The sequence below is a fragment of the Rhinoderma darwinii genome, chromosome 12 (genome assembly GCF_050947455.1).
Source record: "Rhinoderma darwinii isolate aRhiDar2 chromosome 12, aRhiDar2.hap1, whole genome shotgun sequence".
Classification (NCBI taxonomy): Eukaryota; Metazoa; Chordata; class Amphibia; order Anura; family Rhinodermatidae; genus Rhinoderma; species Rhinoderma darwinii.
In genome coordinates, this window is record NC_134698.1 from 50,959,293 (window position 1) to 50,985,434 (window position 26,142).

General features: G+C 37.9%; 1 protein-coding gene across 4 annotated transcripts in view; it reads left to right on the forward strand.

The window, feature by feature from the left end:
* The window catches only part of RYR3 (ryanodine receptor 3), a 658,838-nt gene that overhangs the window by 629,529 nt on the left and 3,167 nt on the right, over positions 1–26,142 (forward strand). For all 4 annotated transcript variants that reach the window (XM_075844915.1, XM_075844916.1, XM_075844917.1 and 1 more), the window contains 7 exons: positions 12,562–12,689; positions 14,181–14,241; positions 14,342–14,488; positions 18,045–18,179; positions 24,121–24,277; positions 24,516–24,580; positions 24,678–24,778. In XM_075844915.1, the coding sequence (XP_075701030.1) occupies positions 12,562–12,689; positions 14,181–14,241; positions 14,342–14,488; positions 18,045–18,179; positions 24,121–24,277; positions 24,516–24,580; positions 24,678–24,778 (794 nt within the window). The remainder of the gene's footprint in view (positions 1–12,561; positions 12,690–14,180; positions 14,242–14,341; positions 14,489–18,044; positions 18,180–24,120; positions 24,278–24,515; positions 24,581–24,677; positions 24,779–26,142) is intronic.

Consider the following 26,142-nt stretch of genomic DNA (forward strand, 5'->3'; position numbering starts at 1 on the left):
ATGAATGAACATATTTGAGTGTCTAATAAATCTTTAAGGTATCTACAAAAGAACTGGTTTTTCAGGACACCTGCCTTCAAGATATTCCCATTACAGCTTGTCAAATCTATTAGCGAATATTTTACGATTTATTTTACCACAATCCTTTCTCTTTATATAAAGAAGGATGAAATGTCCTATTAACCAGTTGCGTATACTATAGGACTATCTATACTAAAGTACGGTAGATCTGCCATCAAAATATATGGTCCTATTTGAGGGCAGCATATTATAGTGACCGGTCCACTGGCTACTGGACCAAAGAGCACAAAGAAATATTGTGCTGTTTGGTTAATCGCAACTAAGACAGAGTATTGCGGAGGACACTGTATTCAGATGGGGAGCACTCCACCCCCCATTGACTGACATAAAGCTGTGTACACAGCGGCTGTTGGTCAATCATGAGGTAGGCAGGGGAGCCGAGGCCTCATGTATAAATGGGATTCATAAAGCTGTAATATCTTATTTCTGAGAAAACTTATCAAGAGTTGACATTGCAGGGTTCCTATGAGAAGAACATGTCTGCCAGCACCTCAACAATAGCATTGGACTGCCAACTAATATGACCTATTCTTTCATTTTATCACCATTGCTAGAAAAATAAAAGCTAGATCCTGACTTTTTGCAAAAAGGCCCAGTGTCCCTATTATAACACGGAGCTGCCAGAGCACAGTAGCAGGAACAGTAATTTCAACTATCCGGTATACGTTCAAGTTCATAATTTTTTTTTGCAGGGGATAAATACAGTGTCCAGACGTTTTAACCACGACTGTTGACAACACTGCACATATTAGGCTCTGTTCACACTACAGTATTTCCCTTTCCATTCAGGTATTCCAGTAGTTTTGATGGCAAGATTAGTACATTCTGCTGTGCTATTCCTCCCGTCAAAATAGCAGAAACCTGACAGAACCATCTATGAAACAAAGGGATCCATCAAGATTCGTTGGGATCTGTTATGGCACCATTATTAATAGAAGCCATATCGCTCGTATGACCAGAGCCTTATTCGTTTTTTGATTCTTAAGATAAAAAGGGGGGATAAAAAAGAGAAAAAAAAAAAACGGCGCTCCTCTAAGGTGATATCGTTCTGGTATTTGTAAGATATTGAGTAACTTAATGAATGGAGCTCACCTTGGTGAGTTGTGCAATGTCGCCAGCACAACTTAACTTTGTAGCTTGTACACGCTTGATCACACTGTGCTTGCCTCTGGAGCCATAACCGCATGGGGTGAATTCGTGTCAGGAACTCCTCTCCTTGCGGTTTTGAAGTAATGCAGATTAGGAAGAAAAAGCTGCTCCTCTGAACGGGCGCTCAGGTGTGGTTTGTACTGGTATCTTCACAAAATCGTCAGGGTGTATTTTCAACGATTTTATTATTAAAAAAGAACAATATAAAATTTGATTGCTGCAACGCGTTTCAACCACGCACTGTGGTCTTCATCAGGCATATAAATTTGGTTACAATACATCATCTTATATACTTGTATCATATGCTTCACTTCCAGGTTAAACTGGCAAGGTGAAGGTTCATCATGGGTGTTTCAGCACAGGTGTGTGTATGTTTTTTCCTCAGACTGATTTTCTCTTAATTGCTATTTCTCCTCTTTTCTACCTTTTAACCAACTATTTTCTGCCAAATGGTAGATATTCTTAGCTTTAGTGTAAAAGAGGATTGATTTTTTGTATACATATATATATATATATATACACACACATATATATATATATATATATATATATATATACACATGTCCACATGCAGGTGACCGTATATTTCAAAGAAATCATCATCGTCCGCGTATTCTCGCCGCTGACAGACAGTGTGAGTACTCTTAGTTTCTTTGATAATTGTGTTTATTCTTTTTGATAGTTTTGATGCTATCCTTTATTCTAACTAAGATTATTGTATTACTGGTAAAAAATACTTCTAGTTTCATTGCTGTTCGTTTGAATCTAATTGTCGGGAGCCAGGCGCTCCTGTTTTTTATGTATATATATATATATTTAATTTTAAGAAGAGAAATATTCCCATTATTATTTATTCTTTGTAGGTGTATCACACTCAATCTTATCCTATCATTTTTAATACAGATGTCATTGTATTTTAATAGATCGTTCAAACTACACTTGATCAATTTTTTCATTGAGTCCGTTTGGGCTCAAGGTCCCAAATTTAAATATCCAGAAGGACTCCCTTTTATTCAGGGTAGAGATTCTGTTGTGTGTTTTAACATTTACTTGTTCGATTGGGGAAATTTTTATTTTAGAAAAATCAGATGAATGGTTATATAGTAAATGCCTTGATAAGCTATGTTTGAGAAAACCGTTTTTTGCATTAAAGCGGTGACCATTTAATCTCTTTCTTAGTGTCTGGGTTGTTCTTCCAATATATTGCAATCCGCACTCACATTCAATCATATAAATTACATAATCAGTTTCACAGTTCATATAAGTATTAATTTCAAATATTTCTTGTGTTACATTTGATGTAACTTGAGTTTTTCCTTTGTTAATATTAAAACAACACAAACAGTTTCTTTTTCCACATTTATGGATCCCTGCCGGTTTATAATAATGATCTTGGGTAGAGGTGGGGATATTCGTTTTCAACCTACTAGGTGCTAATATATTTTTAATAGTTCTCCCCCGACGGAATGTTATCCCTGGTTTTATAGGGATAATTTTATTTAAAATCGGATCGTTTAAAAGTACATTCCAGTGTTTTTGCAATGCACTTCTAATAACATTATGATCTTTATTAAATGTTGTAATAAAATTGTTTGAATGTCTTTTCTTTAAAATATCTTTGTTATGTGCTATATGTACTTTTTCTACAAGGCATGCTTCTTGAGATGTATCTAAATTTTTTTGATACGCATGTTTAAGGAGATCTTGAGGATATTTTTTCTCCTCAAACTTTGCTTTGAGGATTTTGGATTGTTCTTTGTATCCATTCACTGAGGAGCAATTTTTTCTTATTCTCCTATACTGACTGTGTGGGATATTTGTTATCCATTTTTTATAGTGTGCACTTTTGAAATTTAAAAAACTATTTTTATCTGTGTCTTTAAAATGTGTTTTTGTTAAAAATTTATTATCAGAATGACTGATTTCTAAATCTAAAAATATTATTTTTTCTTTTGATATATTTTGTGTAAATTGTATTCCCCACGTATTCTTATTTAAAATATTTATGAAGCTGTTCGCTTCCTCCCTAGTACCAGACCAGATTAAAAAAAGATCGTCAATATACCTTTTATAATAGACAATTTTATTCCGATATATATGAGCATTCTCTATATGTATTGATTCAAAATGCCCCATGAATAGGTTGGCATAGCTAGGGGCAACTCGTGTCCCCATAGCTGTGCCCCTTATCTGTTTATATAATTTAGAATTATGTTTAAAAATATTGTGGGTGAGAATAAAATGTAATCCTTCTAATAGAAAATCATTTTGTTTTTTCGGGAGTATACCTCCATGTTCTAAAAAAAAATGTATGGCCTTTAATCCAAGAGTATGATCGATATTCGAATATAAGGAAGTCACATCCAATGTTATCAATACGTAATTTTCATTCCAGCTGTATCCTTGTAATTCTCTGATCAGACTCGTAGAGTCTTTCAGATACGATGGTAATTTTTTCACTAGATTTTGCAAATGTAAATCTATATAATGTGAAAGCTGACTTGTCAGGGAATTGATACCAGATATTATTGGTGTACCTGGAGGATTCGTTTGATTTTTATGAATTTTAGGTAGATGGTAAAAAAAAGGGGTTTCCGGATTTGCTGTCATTAAAAATGATTTTTCTTTTTTATTTATAATGCCCTCTTCGAAGTTAATTTTTATAAAATCTGAAAATTCTTTTTCATATTGATCTGATGGATCAGAGGTTATTGTTTCGTAATATTTTTTATCAGAAAGTATTCTCTCAGCTTCTTGGATATAAGTTTCTCTATCTTGTATTATAATTCCTCCTCCTTTATCCGCTGATCTTATTACAATATTTTTATTATTTTGAAGGTCTTTGAGTGATTTTTTCTCTCTTTTATTAAGATTACATTGGCTAGGTACGCTTTTTTTCTTATTGATTATTTTCAATTCATTTGACACTAATATATAAAAAGTTTCTAAAAAATTGCCCTTATGATGCAGTGGGTAGAAGCTCGATTTTCCATTGACTTCAAGATGTGTATATGGGTCTTCTACACTATTATCTTTTTCCGTTTGTTTGGATTTCCCTGTTTCTATAGAAAAATGACGTTGCAATGTGAGTTTTCTAATAAAATTATTTAAATCTAAAAAAAGTTGAAATTCATCAGCTGATTGTGTGGGACAAAACGACAAGCCTTTAGATAGTAACTCTATTTCTCCTTTTTTGAGTATATATTGTGATAAATTAAACACATTACTGGATTTTTCATGTATATTCTCAATTTCAATAGATTCTTGCAAGTCGGTTTCTAATCCTCCCTGCTTTTTTTGTGGGTTTCTTTTTTTCCCCCCTCTGCATCCTCTGATCTTTCTTTTCTTTTCGTAGATCTGGATAGATGCATTTGATTTGGGAGGGCTTGAAAATATTTTGTGATTACATGATTCCCTATAGGGGGTGATGTCTTGGATTTTTGTGTTTGAGGACTGATGTTCGAACTTGGGGGGAACTCTAAAAAAGATATATTGGTTAGTGTGCTATTTATTGTAGAGTTCGATGTCTCTATTTCAGGAGTGATAGGATCTGCGGTGGGTCTATCCATGTCATTGAGATATAGTATCAAAGGTGATGAAAAAGTCGGTTCTGGGCGACTACCTGTGTGGACCGGAGTGCCTATCCAACGGAAAGTGGTATTTATACCGTCAGGTGAGTCATGTGTGGTAAAAAATGTGTTATCTATTGAATTAGAATGATGTGACATATCTATATGCGCTGTTTCCATAGTAGCTTTAGGAAATAGTGGGGGTAAATTAATATTGGGTGGAATCCATGGTTCCGTATTCTTTATTGTTTGGTGATGATCTGTTTGCCTTACTATGTTCTGATGACTATAATCCTTCATTTTGTTTTCATTATATTTTTTATAGATTCTATTGGTCTCTACATTTTCCTGTTGAGGTGTATTAGTATTTCTTCTGTAGGTGTACCTACTATATCTTTTTGTATTTGTACTTATGTTTTTATTAATCCTAGGATTTCCATATGGTCGATTATGATGATATAGAGTTGACTGTTTGTTTTGTTCTTTGTCTAGGGATTCTGTTGTGGGTTTGTCAATTGATTGACATGCAAAATCCTGTCTATCACGTTTAAATTTAGTTGCTTTTTTTTCGATTACATCTCTCTCCAATTTCAACAATCTATTCTTAATAGATAATTCTATTTTTTGGAAATCTTGGTGTTTTTTGTATAATTCTAACTTGACCCACGTGATATTGAGAAGTTTGGAAAAATGGTCAGATAGCGATGTTCTTTTATTATATAGTCGCTCCATCATACCTCTAGAGCATGTGGACATGTATTCTTTCCATTCTAAGGAAAAGAGTGTATCATCAGGGAATGCTGATAAAAAGGGTAATCTTAAACCTCTAGGGGTGAGATTCTCTGTGATATACATTTTTAAAAAAGTGGCATCTAGATTATGCATCAGTTCCGCTTTACTAAAATCTTCAAATTCTAAAAATAAGTCAGTCATGTATTTCGTTTCTTCAGTAGTATATATTTTTGTTGCGATCCTCCTTGTAGGGCTTCTTTTCTCAGTTGGAATGGTATTAGTAAGTAATAAGATCAATTTGTTACGATTGTCTAAACGATGTTGATAATATTCCATTTTGTTGAATGAAGAGTGGTTGGGCTGAACTTTTAACCACCTCTAGTATGCTTGCCGTACTCTTGAGGACGTATTTTTTCCTGGAATGGAATCGTCCACCTATTGAATCCGGTATATCCTGGTTGACAACCGTATTGAAGATTCTTAAGATAAAAAGGGGGGATAAAAAAGAGAAAAAAAAACGGCGCTCCTCTAAGGTGATATCGTTCTGGTATTTGTAAGATATTGAGTAACTTAGTAACTGAGCGCCCGTTCAGAGGAGCAGCTTTTTCTTCCTAATCTGCATTACTTCAAAACCGCAAGGAGAGGAGTTCCTGACACGAATTCACCCCATGCGGTTATGGCTCCAGAGGCAAGCACAGTGTGATCAAGCGTGTACAAGCTACAAAGTTAAGTTGTGCTGGCGACATTGCACAACTCACCAAGGTGAGCTCCATTCATTAAGTTACTCAATATCTTACAAATACCAGAACGATATCACCTTAGAGGAGCGCCGTTTTTTTTTCTCTTTTTTATCCCCCCTTTTTATCTTAAGAATCTTCAATACGGTTGTCAACCAGGATATACCGGATTCAATAGGTGGACGATTCCATTCCAGGAAAAAATACGTCCTCAAGAGTACGGCAAGCATACTAGAGGTGGTTAAAAGTTCAGCCCAACCACTCTTCATTCAACAAAATGGAATATTATCAACATCGTTTAGACAATCGTAACAAATTGATCTTATTACTTACTAATACCATTCCAACTGAGAAAAGAAGCCCTACAAGGAGGATCGCAACAAAAATATATACTACTGAAGAAACGAAATACATGACTGACTTATTTTTAGAATTTGAAGATTTTAGTAAAGCGGAACTGATGCATAATCTAGATGCCACTTTTTTAAAAATGTATATCACAGAGAATCTCACCCCTAGAGGTTTAAGATTACCCTTTTTATCAGCATTCCCTGATGATACACTCTTTTCCTTAGAATGGAAAGAATACATGTCCACATGCTCTAGAGGTATGATGGAGCGACTATATAATAAAAGAACATCGCTATCTGACCATTTTTCCAAACTTCTCAATATCACGTGGGTCAAGTTAGAATTATACAAAAAACACCAAGATTTCCAAAAAATAGAATTATCTATTAAGAATAGATTGTTGAAATTGGAGAGAGATGTAATCGAAAAAAAAGCAACTAAATTTAAACGTGATAGACAGGATTTTGCATGTCAATCAATTGACAAACCCACAACAGAATCCCTAGACAAAGAACAAAACAAACAGTCAACTCTATATCATCATAATCGACCATATGGAAATCCTAGGATTAATAAAAACATAAGTACAAATACAAAAAGATATAGTAGGTACACCTACAGAAGAAATACTAATACACCTCAACAGGAAAATGTAGAGACCAATAGAATCTATAAAAAATATAATGAAAACAAAATGAAGGATTATAGTCATCAGAACATAGTAAGGCAAACAGATCATCACCAAACAATAAAGAATACGGAACCATGGATTCCACCCAATATTAATTTACCCCCACTATTTCCTAAAGCTACTATGGAAACAGCGCATATAGATATGTCACATCATTCTAATTCAATAGATAACACATTTTTTACCACACATGACTCACCTGACGGTATAAATACCACTTTCCGTTGGATAGGCACTCCGGTCCACACAGGTAGTCGCCCAGAACCGACTTTTTCATCACCTTTGATACTATATCTCAATGACATGGATAGACCCACCGCAGATCCTATCACTCCTGAAATAGAGACATCGAACTCTACAATAAATAGCACACTAACCAATATATCTTTTTTAGAGTTCCCCCCAAGTTCGAACATCAGTCCTCAAACACAAAAATCCAAGACATCACCCCCTATAGGGAATCATGTAATCACAAAATATTTTCAAGCCCTCCCAAATCAAATGCATCTATCCAGATCTACGAAAAGAAAAGAAAGATCAGAGGATGCAGAGGGGGGAAAAAAAGAAACCCACAAAAAAAGCAGGGAGGATTAGAAACCGACTTGCAAGAATCTATTGAAATTGAGAATATACATGAAAAATCCAGTAATGTGTTTAATTTATCACAATATATACTCAAAAAAGGAGAAATAGAGTTACTATCTAAAGGCTTGTCGTTTTGTCCCACACAATCAGCTGATGAATTTCAACTTTTTTTAGATTTAAATAATTTTATTAGAAAACTCACATTGCAACGTCATTTTTCTATAGAAACAGGGAAATCCAAACAAACGGAAAAAGATAATAGTGTAGAAGACCCATATACACATCTTGAAGTCAATGGAAAATCGAGCTTCTACCCACTGCATCATAAGGGCAATTTTTTAGAAACTTTTTATATATTAGTGTCAAATGAATTGAAAATAATCAATAAGAAAAAAAGCGTACCTAGCCAATGTAATCTTAATAAAAGAGAGAAAAAATCACTCAAAGACCTTCAAAATAATAAAAATATTGTAATAAGATCAGCGGATAAAGGAGGAGGAATTATAATACAAGATAGAGAAACTTATATCCAAGAAGCTGAGAGAATACTTTCTGATAAAAAATATTACGAAACAATAACCTCTGATCCATCAGATCAATATGAAAAAGAATTTTCAGATTTTATAAAAATTAACTTCGAAGAGGGCATTATAAATAAAAAAGAAAAATCATTTTTAATGACAGCAAATCCGGAAACCCCTTTTTTTTACCATCTACCTAAAATTCATAAAAATCAAACGAATCCTCCAGGTAGACCAATAATATCTGGTATCAATTCCCTGACAAGTCAGCTTTCACATTATATAGATTTACATTTGCAAAATCTAGTGAAAAAATTACCATCGTATCTGAAAGACTCTACGAGTCTGATCAGAGAATTACAAGGATACAGCTGGAATGAAAATTACGTATTGATAACATTGGATGTGACTTCCTTATATTCGAATATCGATCATACTCTTGGATTAAAGGCCATACATTTTTTTTTTAGAACATGGAGGTATACTCCCGAAAAAACAAAATGATTTTCTATTAGAAGGATTACATTTTATTCTCACCCACAATATTTTTAAACATAATTCTAAATTATATAAACAGATAAGGGGCACAGCTATGGGGACACGAGTTGCCCCTAGCTATGCCAACCTATTCATGGGGCATTTTGAATCAATACATATAGAGAATGCTCATATATATCGGAATAAAATTGTCTATTATAAAAGGTATATTGACGATCTTTTTTTAATCTGGTCTGGTACTAGGGAGGAAGCGAACAGCTTCATAAATATTTTAAATAAGAATACGTGGGGAATACAATTTACACAAAATATATCAAAAGAAAAAATAATATTTTTAGATTTAGAAATCAGTCATTCTGATAATAAATTTTTAACAAAAACACATTTTAAAGACACAGATAAAAATAGTTTTTTAAATTTCAAAAGTGCACACTATAAAAAATGGATAACAAATATCCCACACAGTCAGTATAGGAGAATAAGAAAAAATTGCTCCTCAGTGAATGGATACAAAGAACAATCCAAAATCCTCAAAGCAAAGTTTGAGGAGAAAAAATATCCTCAAGATCTCCTTAAACATGCGTATCAAAAAAATTTAGATACATCTCAAGAAGCATGCCTTGTAGAAAAAGTACATATAGCACATAACAAAGATATTTTAAAGAAAAGACATTCAAACAATTTTATTACAACATTTAATAAAGATCATAATGTTATTAGAAGTGCATTGCAAAAACACTGGAATGTACTTTTAAACGATCCGATTTTAAATAAAATTATCCCTATAAAACCAGGGATAACATTCCGTCGGGGGAGAACTATTAAAAATATATTAGCACCTAGTAGGTTGAAAACGAATATCCCCACCTCTACCCAAGATCATTATTATAAACCGGCAGGGATCCATAAATGTGGAAAAAGAAACTGTTTGTGTTGTTTTAATATTAACAAAGGAAAAACTCAAGTTACATCAAATGTAACACAAGAAATATTTGAAATTAATACTTATATGAACTGTGAAACTGATTATGTAATTTATATGATTGAATGTGAGTGCGGATTGCAATATATTGGAAGAACAACCCAGACACTAAGAAAGAGATTAAATGGTCACCGCTTTAATGCAAAAAACGGTTTTCTCAAACATAGCTTATCAAGGCATTTACTATATAACCATTCATCTGATTTTTCTAAAATAAAAATTTCCCCAATCGAACAAGTAAATGTTAAAACACACAACAGAATCTCTACCCTGAATAAAAGGGAGTCCTTCTGGATATTTAAATTTGGGACCTTGAGCCCAAACGGACTCAATGAAAAAATTGATCAAGTGTAGTTTGAACGATCTATTAAAATACAATGACATCTGTATTAAAAATGATAGGATAAGATTGAGTGTGATACACCTACAAAGAATAAATAATAATGGGAATATTTCTCTTCTTAAAATTAAATATATATATATATACATAAAAAACAGGAGCGCCTGGCTCCCGACAATTAGATTCAAACGAACAGCAATGAAACTAGAAGTATTTTTTACCAGTAATACAATAATCTTAGTTAGAATAAAGGATAGCATCAAAACTATCAAAAAGAATAAACACAATTATCAAAGAAACTAAGAGTACTCACACTGTCTGTCAGCGGCGAGAATACGCGGACGATGATGATTTCTTTGAAATATACGGTCACCTGCATGTGGACATGTGTATATATATATATATATATATATATATATGTGTGTGTATATATATATATATATATGTATACAAAAAATCAATCCTCTTTTACACTAAAGCTAAGAATATCTACCATTTGGCAGAAAATAGTTGGTTAAAAGGTAGAAAAGAGGAGAAATAGCAATTAAGAGAAAATCAGTCTGAGGAAAAAACATACACACACCTGTGCTGAAACACCCATGATGAACCTTCACCTTGCCAGTTTAACCTGGAAGTGAAGCATATGATACAAGTATATAAGATGATGTATTGTAACCAAATTTATATGCCTGATGAAGACCACAGTGCGTGGTTGAAACGCGTTGCAGCAATCAAATTTTATATTGTTCTTTTTTAATAATAAAATCGTTGAAAATACACCCTGACGATTTTGTGAAGATACCAGTACAAACCACACCTGAGCGCCCGTTCAGAGGAGCAGCTTTTTCTTCCTAATCTGCATTATTCGTTTTTTGGGAACCTGGCCTTAAAAAATTGGTGTTGACATTTTTAAAGGGACTTTGCAATAGACATTTTAACAGTTTAACCTTACATGAAAATTAATTTGTGTAAATGAAATGTTTTCAATGAGTCACTGAAATTAATATATACAATTAGAGCGATTTAATGAGCACCGGCGTGACGATATTCACTTGCACTCTCTTCCTTTGGAATGTTTGCTCTAGTGTCATTTTTGCTGAAACTGATCTTCAGTAAATCCTCGGAGTCTTTCTGTGTACTGTGTTTTAAGCTAATAAGGGCTTATTTACACGAGCGTGTTAAATGTCCGTGGGACGGCCGTTGAAACAGCGTCCGTCCCACGGACCTATGTAATTCAATATGGCCGTTCACACAGCTGTTGTTTCAACGGACCGTGTGAAGGGTCCGTGCGAAGATAGGACATGTCCGTTCTTTTCGCGCATCACGTATCCCTCCATAGACTCTCAACTCTGGGGGATGCGTGACATCGCATCCCGCAACGCTGAGCACGGATGCACCTCGGACGTGAAGAACAGTAGTTTTTCTAGTCCGAGATGCGCAGCCTTCGTGTGAATCAGGACTAACGCATGCCAACATCTGCAATAAGTTTTCATCTCGCTTAGAATTTCACTTGTGACTGAAATATATTCAATTTAAATTTTTCTTCTCTGGATTTCCTGCTTAACACACACAAGCACACACGCACGCACGCACACACGCACGCACACACGCACACACACAAACAAACATTCTGTACCGCACGCACACACACAAACATTCTGTACCTGTGATTACATTACATTAAAGAATTGTCAAAACTGAAAAGAAAATGTATATTTTTGAAAATCTGGGAGTTTCTGTAACTAATTAATTTTTAGGGATCCCCTTGAATACAGGAGGAAAGGTCAACCTACCTTAAAGGGGTTCCCATCAGAGACAACCCTTACAGAATGTGGCCCCTGGGGCGTTCAGCTCATTGTTTTGTAGTCTGGGTTTGTTTGTAGTCTGTTATCATGGAAACACACCAGTCTGTATAGGAGTTGTAGAAAAGAAACACGTTTTTTTAATCAAGATTTTTTGTATAGTTCTTTCATTTTAGATGGATTAATACAAAAAATTTGTTGTAAAGAATTTTAGGCATTTTCCAGTCAAAACATGAAAACTATTTTAGCTCAAGATTCCTCCCCTCCCTCTGAGTCTTCCTCACCAGGTGTCTCCCAGATTCCAAGATCAGGTATAGGTTTGGGGTTTCTAGCAGTCCACTAGTGAGTAGGGCTGTTCTAATCATACCTCATACAACACTACATAATGCACTAGTCCCTCGCTCTAGTGGCTTGGATAATCACAATGGCTGTGGCCTGTCGGGAGAGACGTGTGCATACATAAAACTCATTGCTACTGGTGTGGTTGTCAGAGAAGATTTATACAGTGTTTTCCTTTACTTAGGTTATCAATAAATATGGAGACTTATATGGAGCTGACAGAATTGCTGAACTCCTGGGACTTGATAAAAATGCCTTAGACTTCAGCCCAGTGGAAAAGACAAAAATAGAAGAGGGATCACTGGTATCATGGTGAGTTTTATAGTATAGAATCTTTAGCTGAAGAATCAATTTCTAGCAAAAAGTTCTATAAAAGTGTTGGAGCTTCTTTTAATTGCATTGTGTTGTTTGTCAATGCTAAACCTCATCGACACACAAATATTTATTAGTCATTAGTTCAAAGCAGTAGAGCAAGCGACTAGTTCCTCATACATATTGGCTCCTGTCAGAGTCCATCCAGCTTACAATGTACATACACCTCTAATTTACATATAGTCATTAGCCTTGGGATCAGACACATTTAAATGGTTTGCATAATGTTGACCTTGAGGTGACATTCTAGAAAGAAATCTCCATATCATTTAAAAGTGAACTTTTCATCTGTTGAAGTGCGCGGGCTTTTATTTTTTTCCCCCTGTCTCCTGCAGTGATCATAATGATTACAGACATCAATGAAAACTTCTAATTATGAATACCTGTAAGGAAATACTCCAGGCACCTAATATGAAAAACAAAGTCTGAATTAGGAGTTTTATAATATAAAAATTATGGAAACTCAGACTTTATACCACACACCTAAAAAAAAAACAGGAGGCTAATCCTCATTCTGAGATACTGTTAGCAGCCCTGTATATTGTTTATGATGGGCTTAGCAGCCAACTATGCATCCAGATTCTAACACTTGCACTGAGAAGGACTAACCTGCCTACATCAAGTGCAAGATATGAAAACCATGGCTTGTGGTTCCTTTAAGGCCCATCCTCTTAACTTCACACCCTAAGGCCCCATGCACACTGCAGAGCTCCATACTACCGAGCCATGGGGATCTTGTGTGTCGCTGAAAGTCAGAGAAATTCTATGATATGCGATGGAGCATGCCATAATACTTTATATTCGATTTTTATAGTAGCCGACTAAAAAACCTTTACGTGAAATCGGGGGCATAGTGGTACTGTAGAGGCCTCATGCACATCTATAGGTGCAACTGTACTGCTCCCTACATTAGAGACCCGTAATACAGCCTAAACCTGCCATACACATAAGATAGCGGTCAGCCAAACTCTTGATGCCTATAAAATTGGGATACCACAACCATTAATTCTAGGGGATGATATGGCTTCTCAAGATGTCACCATTTGGTGGCACACAGAGTGCTTACATGTCTGTAATACGGGAACCATAAGGAATCCTTGTGCTAGAGTCCATGCACACGGGATGCATGGGGCTTTACAATAAAGAGGGTCAAATATGAAAAATTCACTACATTCAGCTCATTACAGCCATTTGTTTTACGCCACAACCCATGGATAGATGGTCTATTGTTGATTTTAAAAACAAAATGAAAAAAAAAAAACCCATGGTGATTATTGTAAAAAAATGTGCATATCTGACCATTACACCACCTCCTGGGAAACAATGGAATTCAAATGACACCGAACTTGCAAGAGCGGTACATATTCCAACCATAACCCTATAAACAATTAAAAAAAAATCTATTTCTTATATATTGTTTATTATCTTCAGGTTAAGCTCCATTGATATGAAGTATCACATCTGGAAGCTTGGAGTGGTTTTTACGGACAACGTATGTATCTTCCTGTTGTTACTCTCTACTGTATGATGGGTGATGTGCACTAGATTTGTATTAAATTGTAACCTAAATCTTGTTCTTGTTTCTTATTCAGTCCTTCCTTTACCTTGCCTGGTACACAACCATGTCGATTCTTGGACATTATAACAACTTTTTCTTTGCTGCTCACCTCTTGGACATTGCAATGGGCTTCAAGACACTTAGGACAATTTTATCGTCAGTCACCCACAATGGAAAACAAGTAAGGCTGCCCTGTGTCTGTGAGGTCCTCGGCTTTTAATAGATTGGAGATCAATTCACCTTTTATTATAAAACAGATTACGAGTTGATTACAGTATTTCTAAAATAGAGCGTGCGATTAATAAAAGATGAAAGCCTGGACTGCAGCATGGCCTGGTTTACAGCAGTGGCATGCCTGGTGTGTGACTCATTGAATCCACTAATACACTCACATTACTCATGCCAGAGAGAGCCCGGCCTAGCTGCCGACAGCTAAATTAAGTGCTGCTCATTTCACAGCTCCAACTCTGGCATGAGCACTTAAACCAGCCAAGCCTCCCTACACCGCTAGACTATGCAGGCCAGTTGTAAATGGATAGTCCTAAAATGTGTCAGCTGTTTGTAAAGCATTTGTGATAATGGCACCAGATCAGTCAGTAATTATTGCCACTCGTGCAGTCACTTGTACTATGGTCCTGCCCAGAGCTCGGCTATTAGAAGAGTGAATGCAGAAATGACTATAGACTTTGTCGAGCAGTCAGATCAATTCCACAAGCTGGTAGCATTAGCAGAGAACATTCAGCTCCCTGTATTTCATCCTGCCCCCCCCCCCCCCACCTGAAATACTATGAGCCCCTCTCCCCCTTCTCTCTTCTGGACGCTTCTAGTCACTGATGTTTGTTGTAGGTTCCTCATAAATTATTGAAACCAAGCAGCTGCTTTAAACAGTCACAGCATGCACTATTAATTCTTACCTGCTGGATGAAGGACGCTGCATATTCTGACATCCACTTAAAGTGACAGTTTTCTATATACAGTCTATGCAAATGAAAGATCGCTTTTAATTAATCTTTCAGAATATGGTAGGGAAATGCTTAAATATCAATTCCTTAATATGAATGCATTGCGGTAATTTCTCCGTAACCATGGGGACAACTAGATAATAAGAACTTTTTTTCCCTTGAGAAGCCATCACCAGTTATTCACCACAGGTTTAGAAGATGGAATTCAGTTTTGAGCTCCACATTGTAAATAGGATATAGGAGAGCTGGAGAGGGTTCAAGGGCAGACGACTAGATTATTAAATGGGATGGGAGATGTCTCTTACAATGAAATACTAAAAACATCGGGCTTGTTTAGCTTGGCAAAAAGACGCCATTAGGCCCCATGCACACGACCGTAATTACGGGCTCATAGACTTCTATTGGCCACGGGTACCTTCATTCGTTGAAAACTATAGAAACATGTCCTATTTCAGGCCGTAATTAGGGCAAGGGCAGGCCCATAGAAGTCTATGGGGCTCCCGTAATTATGGGTGGCTATGTGTGTGCACCCGTAATTACAAGAGCGTTGCTAGGCGACTTCAGGGGATTTACATTTTTGAATAAAGAGTAGAAAATGGCGTCTGAGCGATTATGTGACCCATTTCCGGCCCCCCTTTTTTTACAGGTCCGTAAATACGGGTGGAATACGGATAAAAACGGACCCGTATTAACGGACACCGGTCTGTAAATATGGGTTAAATATTGTTTAAAAACGTGTGACAAAGGACCCGTATTTACGGCCAGTATTTACAGGAGGGAAAAAATACGTTGTGTGCATGGGGCCTTAGAGGTGATCTTATTAACATGTACAAGTATATGTGTGGTCAATACAGAGACCTAGCACGTAATCTGTTCTTTCCAAGGACTCTACAAAGGACCAGGGGACATTCATTGCGTGTGGAAGAAAGACGTTTCAGACCTCAATATAGGAAAGGGTTCTTTACAGTTAGGGTATGTGCACACGTAAACTGCATTTACGTCTGAAATGACGGAGCTGTTTTCAGGAGAAAACAGCTCCGTCATTTCAGACGTAATAGCTCGTCCTCGCATTTTGCGAGGCGTCATTAACAGCCGTAATTTAGAGCTGTTCTTCATTGAATTCAATGAAAAACTGCTCAAATTACGTCCAAAGAAGTGTCCTGCACCTCTTTGACGAGGCAGTCATTTTACGCGTCGTCGTTTGACAGCTGTCAAATGACGACGCGTAAATTCCAGGTCGTCGGCACAGTACGTCGGCAAACCCATTCAAATGAATGGGCAGATGTTTGGCGACGTATTGGAGCCGTATTTTCAGGCGTAAATCGAGGCATAATACGCCTCGTTTACGCCTGAAAATAGGTCGTGTGAACCCAGCCTTAGAGTAATCAAACTATGGTATGTCCTGCCCCATGAGGCAGTAATGGCAGATACTATGTCAGCATTTAAAAAAAGGCTTGATACCTATTTATTTACTGATGAATGGCATTGAGGGTTATAATTAATCAAGCAATGAATGACGGTAACTTATTGACAAAGGTTGGACTTGATGGACCTGTGTATTTTTTCAACCTATGTAACTATGAAGCTGGAACGTAAATTTCAGGGTAGCCCTACTGTATTTTAAGATTCCACTAATAGTTGCATGAGTATATGTATGGTGGAGATTTTAGGGATCTCCTATTTAACATAACAGATAGCTGTATAAAATATAGACCAGGCAGCACTAATATGAGCATGTAATATTGATATACATTCTATACATATTACACTTTATTATAACACAATCTATCGAGAGGATGATATGATATAATTGATGTATTGTATGGCTTTACTATTAAAACTCCAGGTGTGACTGCAGGTAACTCCGGCATCTTACTTCCTGATGTCACACTCAAAAGATACAGGAAGCTGAGATGTGGAGAGCTGTTTGACAAGATACTCACACTGGAAAGCTGTTGGTCACAGGTGATTTGTTTCCCAAGAGAATAGGGTCTCTGTAGATTTGAAAGGGTTGTCCCATCTGGAGAACCCCTTCTTAGAATGTAGGTGCCCCATCTATTTTCTCTGCAGTGGCCAATGTAGTACCACATGACGCTCATTTCTTTAAAATGTAAAACATCGTCTCTTTGAGTCCGCCAGAGGGGGAACAGCTCTTTACAGCGGTTCTCGGTCTCATAGAGGGTGTCCTGGGCAGGGAGACCTCTTCTAAGACATCCACATGCCCTAATATGACATATGGAAACAGATGAGACAATCCTTTTAAAGAATCAAACGTGTGTTGTTGTTGTTGTTTTTTGACCCTTCAGAACCATTTTGTTTTTTTGAGAGAAAGAAACTGGGGACCACCAGCTCTCCAATGTGAGGATCCTGCCAAATTCCAATATCTCAGCTGTAAACATTATATGGGAGCAGTAGGATATTGGGGTAACAGCTGTATCAGGTTCTACTAACATACATATTACTACATGTAGTGTAACTAGCTTTATACTGTACATACACACATTTGTTGCCCCCTTAATTAAAGGGTTTGTTAGGTTTTGACAGCCCCTTTTTAGCTGGTATGTCCATAAAGGTCCCACGATCTCTGAGGGAACCTTAATGGTCTTTTTAACAAAGCATTGCAGTGCATCCATTACATTCAATGGATTCCTGCAGTCTTCTAGAACTAAAAGCAGATCTGGGTCTCCGCTCATAGGACAACCTAATGCAGCTTTAAAATAATAAATTGTAAAATTAAATCTCTTAATAAAATGTAAATGTTTTTGCCTCCCGCAGTTGGTGTTAACTGTTGGTCTCCTGATGGTTGTTGTCTATCTTTACACGGTTGTGGCATTTAACTTTTTCCGAAAGTTTTACAACAAAAGTGAGGATGAAGATGATCCCGATATGAAATGTGATGATATGATGACGGTATGTACGGGCAGGATTACAGTAAAAGATGATTATAAGAGGGTACACCTCAGAACTCAAAGCAATGAACTAATGCCCTTCTCATTCCACGGCCCAAATACTATGCAAAACTGACGGCTATATCTGTAAAGTGAATCTCCACCTTTTTAACACCACGTAGTTAATAGGTGCAAAAAGATTTTATGGTTAATTTCTTAATATATGTTTAACCTGTTACCGCACTGCACATACATTTACAGCGCTAGCGGGAGGTAGTTCCAACACATCGCCGTAAATGACGATGCAGGCTCAGGAGCAAGTGTGAGCTGTAACATACAGCAGACAACGACACTCCGTAAAATTAAAACTCAAAAAACATGTAGGAATTTTTTTTTTCCTTAAGGGTATGTTCAAACTAGGAAACAAAAACAGCTGTAAAATACAAAGCTGTTTTCAAAGGAAAACAGCCTCTGATTTTCAGTCGTTTTTGAAACCACAAACGTTTTTTGAGGCATTTTTTTACGGACCTTTTTTTAGCTGTTTTTCTATTGAGACCAAGAAAAACGGCTTCAAAAACATCTCAAGAAGTGACATGCATTTCTTTTTACAGGGCGTTTTTACACGCGCCATTTTTACAAATGGCTGTGTAAAAAAATGCCCCCATCGGAACAAAACACAATTCTTCCCAATGGGCAGATGTTTGGAGGCGTTCGGCCCCCGTAACCCCCTCCCTGAAAAACGCCAAAGAGTAAGCCGTGTGAACAGGGGCGTAACTAGGAAAGACTAGGCCCCATAGCAAACTTTTGACTGGGGCCCCCCCTCCCCTGGGTGTCACACAACCCCCCCCCCCCCTTGTAGATCGTACCTTTTACACAGCCCCCCCCCTGTAGAGAACACCATACAGCCCCCCTGTAGAGAACGCCATACAGCCCCCCTGTAGATAACGCCATACAGCCCCCCCCCTGTAGGGAACGCCATACAGCCACCCCCCCCCTGTAGGGAACGCCATATAGCGTCCCCCCTCCCAAAAAAATGCGACCTACAGTGTGTCCTACAAAATACATGTATCCCCTCTCCACAGGATCTCCACAGGATAGGGGATACATGAGTGATCGCTGGCAGCGATAGGGAGAACGGGGGACTGAAAGTCCCCTGAACTTCTCCATGACAAACCTCGGACTTCCGGCGTCTGCGCAGCTCAATAAAAATGAAAGGAGCGCTGGTCACGCATGCGCACAAGCGCGACCGGCGCTCCATTCATTTCTACGGAGCTGCCGACACAGACCCCGGAAGTCCGAGGTTTGTGATGGAGAACTTCAGGGGACTTTCAGTCCCCCGTTCTCCCTATCAATGCCAGGGATCACACATGTATCCCCTATCCTGTGGATATCCTGTGGAGAGGGGATACATGTCCTGTGGAGATCCTGTGGAGAGGGGATACATGTCCTGTGGAGAGGGAGGGGGGATACATGTCCTGTGGAGAGGGGATACATGTCTTTTCCTCTATTTTGCGCCTTCAGGACCAGACATCGTTTAACCATTTTTAGCACGCGTTAGTTAAATGGCTATAACTTTTTTATTTGTTGGGCTAACGACGTGATTTTTGCGACGTTTTTTCCCGTAGACAATGCAGGTTTCATTTTTTATCGTTTTTATACACACCTTTTTTGCTATTTTAGAATTTTTATTCAGAAAGTTTGAAAATAATAGCTTTTTTTTTTTTGGTAATAACATAGTTTTACCCTAAAATAGACCTTTTATTTGTGATCGTCATTGTCTACCGTAAATTTTAATATATTACATGTCTATATTAGGGTAATTGGATCAGCGCTAGCGTTACAACAATGATTGGCGGGGGGGAACGTTTTTTTTTGGGGTTGGGTATTTTATGTGTATTTATTATTTACATTTTTTTTGCACTTTACTTTATTATTTTTTTATTACTATGGTCTGTCCCCCAAAGGTCAAAGAAGACCTTTGGGGAACTTTATATATTTTTTTTCTTTCTTTTACACCATGTTTTTCCACTGTAACTGGAGCTGCACAGCAGCCCCAGTTATAGGGGAAATCAGCCCTCTCATAGTGACGATTGTCACTAATAGGGCTGTGCTGGGTCTAGTAAGACCCAGCAGCAGTCTGTCACTAACGGCACCCGGCGATCATGTGACCAGTCACATGATCACCGGGAAGAATAGAGACCGCGCCGCTGCTGTCTCTATTCCTGTACACAGCGCGCATTCAGCGCTGTGTACAAGTGATCAGAGAAGACAGAAGCAGCGAAAGCTGCTTCTATCCTCTCCTCAGGGTCCCCGGCAGTCACTGACAGCCGGAGACCCGACATTCAGCTGCCCGATCGCACGGGCAGCAAGTTAAAACCCGAGCCGTAGAAAGTCTATGGCTCGGGTTTTAAGGACCCTGACCGCTGGCCGTAAAAATACAGCCAGCGGTCGGGAACCAGTTAATGGCAGAGCGGGGAGATACCTCCCTGCTCTGCCGTAGTGTTCAGTGGCGTCCCGCTGTAGCAGCCATAGCGGCTGCTAGCGGAGCCTCCGGCCATGGTGGGGGCCCGTGCCGGCGGGCGACACGGGCCCCCTCATGCCGCGGGCCCCGTAGCAGCCGCTACTGCTGCTACGGCGGTAGTTACGCCACTGCGTGTGAACATACCCTAAGTGGTTAATAGTGGTGGAAGCTTTGTGTATAGGCATAGATTTAAAACATAACATTCTAGCACAGTGTAGTATCCAGTAGAGGGCACTTACTGCATACTGTGTTAATATTGGGTTCAATGTATAAACTGTATGCAGGTTAGCGCCTAAGCTGTCTCTAGTGGAGGCTTCAGGCAGCCAAAATCTTATGTTTTAAATGTATGCCTATGCAGAGGATTTTAAGCTCTGTATTCGAAAACCAAAACCCTAAAATAAGATAAATTAAGAAATTAATTAGCACAGAATATTTTACCTAGTTAAAAATACAAAATGGCAAGGGAGGATATTGACATTAAATGTACAATGACTTTTCAAACAACTTATGCTAGTCTTAAAGTATACCTCATAAATATCAACTGTGAAATTCACTTAACCAGCCTATTTTGGCCCTTAATGACCAAGCCATTTTTTACGTTTTTCCATCGTCGCATTCCAAGAGCTATAACCTTTTTATTTTTGCGTCGACATAGCTGTATAAGGTCTTGTTTTTTGCGGGACAATTTGTATTTTTTAATAGCACCATTTTGAGGGACATATTATTTATTGATTAACTTTTATTAACTTTTTTTTTTTGGGTGGGAATAGAAAAAAATCAGAAATGTCGCCACTCTTTTTTGCATCCTAAATCTACGCCGTTTACCGTGTGGTATAAATAACACAATAACTTTATTCAGCGGGTTGTTACGATTGCAACGATACCAAATTTGTATAGTTTTTGTATGTTTTACTACTTTTACACAGTAAAAACGCTTTTTTTCCAAAATTATTTCTTTTTTGTGTCTCCATATTTGAAGAGCCGTAACGTTTTTATTTTTTCGCCGATGCGGTTGTATGAGGGCTTTTTTTTTGCGGGACGACTTGTAGTTTTTATTGGTACCATTTTGGAGTAGATGCGACTTTTTGATCACTTTTTATCACATTTTTTTAAAGTCAGTATTCACAGAAAACAGCAATTTTTCCATAGTTTTTTATAAAAAAAAATTACGGCGTTCACCGTGCGGGTTAAATAATGTAATAGATTTATAGTCGGGGTCGTTACGGACGCGGCGATACCAAATATGTGTAACTTTTTAACTTTATTTTGTTTTTTTAATAGTAAAGCATTTTGTAAGGGGAAAAGCTGGGTTTTTCATTTTTTCGGCAGGAAGCCTTCGTCTGGAGGTGGTGTCAGAGAGTCAAAATGAGCCTTTTAAATTATCCCACTAATATAGTTGGGATTGGAGAGAACTCTGATCTCAGCCATTTAACCCCTTAGATGCCGTGGTTAATGGTGACCATGGCATCTGAAAGAGCAAAGTCGGCTCCTTCTGGTTTCCCATCGGCACCCCCACAACACAATCACGAGGTGCCGATGGGTGGTCATTGCAGGTGGGGGCCTAACAAAGGCCCAGGCCTGCCATGTCATAAACTGCCCATACTTACCTCGGCTGTCGCCATGGTGACGCGTCCCTCCATTACCATCCAGTCCGGCCTCCCTGGATGATGCTACAGCCCATTTGACCGCTGCAGTGGTCACATGGGATAAAACTTCATCCCAGAAGGCCGGACTGGAGGAAGAAGCAGGGAGTTCTATTTTTTTTCTGAGTTGCGATTTTTGCGGCTGAATCTCGATTCCACCAAAAAACTTGCAACACTTAGCTTTCTGTTGGGGGTTTTGCACCCCAATTGAATTCAATGGGGAAGACCCGCAACAGAGAAGCATTTAAATTCTGCACCGCAGGTCAATTTATGAACGTTTTTGCTGTGGTTTTTTTCCACAGCGTGCGCATGAGATTTTCAAAATCTCATCCAATTTCCGCACAGAATTCCGTTGCGGAAACTCCACAGCATTTACGCTACATGGGAACCCAGGCCATAGGAGGTGCCAAAGGCAAAACCTAATGTTTTGCCTGTCAGTTTTACACTGAGAGGCATAAATGCTTTGGTATACTAAGTATATCATAGAAGCAATCAAAAGATTGCATTGTGAAATTCCCTAGCGGTTCTTAAAAAATAATTAAAATACAGTTTTAAAAAATTGAAGAAAAAAAAAAACCTGTGTTCAAAGTAAAAATATAATCATATCATTCGATAAGATGTTTTATTTTGCAAGAGTTTAAAAATAAAATAAAAAAGAACATATATCGTAACAACCAAAATAATAGTTAATACGTTATTTTTTCCCATTCCCCACCCCCAGAAAAATAAGTTATTCAATAATTTATGTACCCCGAAAGGGTCATATTACAAAATATATATAGGAAGGCAAGAAAAAATGCAGTCTAATCACGGGCATCGGCGCCAGGCTCAAGAGGATCAGGAACGGAGCTCCGTTTCTGATCCTCTTGAGCCTGGCGCTGATGCCCGTGATTAGACTGCATTTTTTTCTTGCCTTACTATACATCTCTTGTCCCAGGTACTAAGGATTTAGCACCGAGGGACCACAGTGGGTGGCAGCCGGCAATCTACACTTCACCACCTCATATATAGTCTCGGAGGAGCGCCGCCATTCCCTCGCCTTTTTTACTGCACAACTCATGTTCCACTGGGATTTTGTGAAATTGCATCCTCTGTTTTTTTCGGGTCTAACTTGCTGTAGTGACATATTCCTATATTACAAAATATGACTCATCCCACAACAAACAAGATCACATATGGCTGCATCGAAAGAAAAATAAAAGTTATGGCAAAAAACTTTTCTTTACATGCAATTTGACATTATTGTGCAAAAGTTGTAAATATAAAAAAATATATATACATATTTTCGCATACTGAACCATGGAATAAAGGTAACATATTATTTGTGTAGCATGGTGAACAGCGTACATTTTAAATGCAATAAAAAAAATGTTTAAATTGTTGGTCAACAATAATCTGTACCCCAAAATGGTTCTATTAAAAAATGTAACTTGTCCCACAAAAAAAAAACAAGCCCTCATACAGTTGCATTTAGAGAAAAGTAAGTAAGTTATGGCTCTCTGAAAGCAACAATAAAAAAATATGCTTCGTCCTAAATAACCCAAAACACGCTGTGCTAAAGGGGTTAATGAATGCAGGCTCTGGACTAGTTTTTATATCAAGAGCGACAGTTTGGGCTCTCAGTTCATTACTTTGGGTCAGTGCTTTAGCGATTAACAATGCAATTAAAATGCAGTTATGGGAAATCACTTGTATGACATTACCCTTTAGAAGAAGATGCTATGTAATCCTTCCCAGTTGGGTGCCTTGTGCTGAATGATGTCAGAAACCAGACTAATTACAGCATGGTTCTCTTCCAGTGTTATCTGTTCCACATGTACGTGGGGGTGAGGGCTGGAGGTGGCATTGGAGATGAGATTGAGGACCCTGCTGGTGACCCTTATGAGATGTATCGTATTGTATTTGACATCACCTTCTTCTTCTTTGTTATCGTCATTCTCCTTGCCATTATTCAAGGTAAGTTTATATTTCTGGGACACTATTAACCTCCGCTGTCATCCAGCTAACCGTCAGCCTCTCTAACAGCCGCTATCTATCCATCAATATACAAGCAACACTTGCATTTCTTTAGTACTTTATATGAAAGTTTCCCTAACATGTAGAGCGTAATTCACAATAAAACCTAAAACTACTACTACCACAAACATTATATCATACATCTGATATTTCATATCCATTATCTATTCTACAAAAGGTTTGATCATTGATGCTTTTGGAGAACTGAGAGATCAACAAGAACAAGTCAGAGAAGATATGGAGGTATGGTCAAATTCTTCCTCCAAAGTATGAATGGAGGTGACTACTTGTTTAGGACAGACAATGCATCTTTCATCATGTGCTCTTCTTTTCTATCCAGACAAAATGTTTCATTTGTGGGATTGGAAACGATTACTTTGATACAACGCCGCATGGCTTTGAAACACATACTTTACAAGAACACAACTTGGCCAACTACCTGTAAGTATATAGAGTCTTATTTGGGCTCAACTGATTGAACATGTGATTTTGCTGCGATTGTGGCGAATGTTTTACACCCCTAAAAGGATTAGTACTGTTATCAAATTTTAAGCTATGTCTCTAACCTTGCCCCAATCCCTGTCCACATCCAGTTTCCTGTGTGCCCCCAAACAGTAATAGTGCCCACTCTTGTGCCCCACACAATTTCAGAGTGCCCTCTTTGTATGGCACATTAATAGAGTCCCCACACAGTGATAATACCTCCTTAGTGCCCCCTTTGTGCCCCATTTCAGTAATGATGCCTCTTAAAAATGATAAAATAAATACTCACCTATCCACGTTTCCACAACGAATGAAGGAGATCCGTACTGTTATGTGTGTGGCTTGGTGCAGGCAGGTACGATAACGTCACTGCATCACCCCGACTTGCACCAAGCCACTTACGGCAGACATCAGAGGTTGAAGGGTGGAGCAAGAACCTGACATTTTGCCTTTCGAGTCTAAAAATCAATGAGCAAAAAACACCATAATAAAAGCAAAAAAATGGAATATGTAATGTAAGGATTGATAAATTCTCATTCACACATCTGGCCTGAGGCACTACCACACTAAAATTCAGCAACACCTGCCCTTAGTATGAACAGGTTACCCACATTGCTCTTCTTTAGAACAACTTCAGTTTAACAATAGTAAGATTTGATATCCCTCTATCACACACACCGTAAACTGATGAAGGGAGGGAGAGAAGGCTGAGATGAAGTCAGGTGCAGATCATGGATAAAAAGAATGTAAATGTCCTCTAAGCATTTCACTTGCAGGCTAAGACAAGGCTGGAGGATTCCACCCACACTGACCTTTTCAATGAGAAGCTGTGTGGCCACAGGTGTCAATGTTAATTCCTACAGGATATCTACAAACGTCTCGTGGATCTTGCCTATTTTCTTAATTTTTACTGCTTCTAGATACATCCATGAAGTGCTAGTGGTCCCAAAGTCTCTCTCTAACGGGCATAATCTGTCACCGCTCCTGTCGTCTGCTGCCAAACATTTCAGTTTGGGTATCGCAGAAAAAAAAAACCTCCCTGTGTTCTCACCTACGGGAATGATTTCTTATAAGATGTCCCTGATCCGTATAGTCAGCTACTGACTTCCTACAAACATTTTACACTTAGACGCCCAAATAAGATCCCACGGTCAATTCGAAGGACCAAATTTCTGTCTGAAATTGTCATCATTTTAGTCATCTAGATTTTGTTTTAACTCATTGTGAAATGCTCTCGCTGTACTTGTGGTTTATCTGCTAGAAATGCTCATAAGCAGTAATTACCAGCGGTGGTTAGAAATCCACATCTTATCTTTCTAATT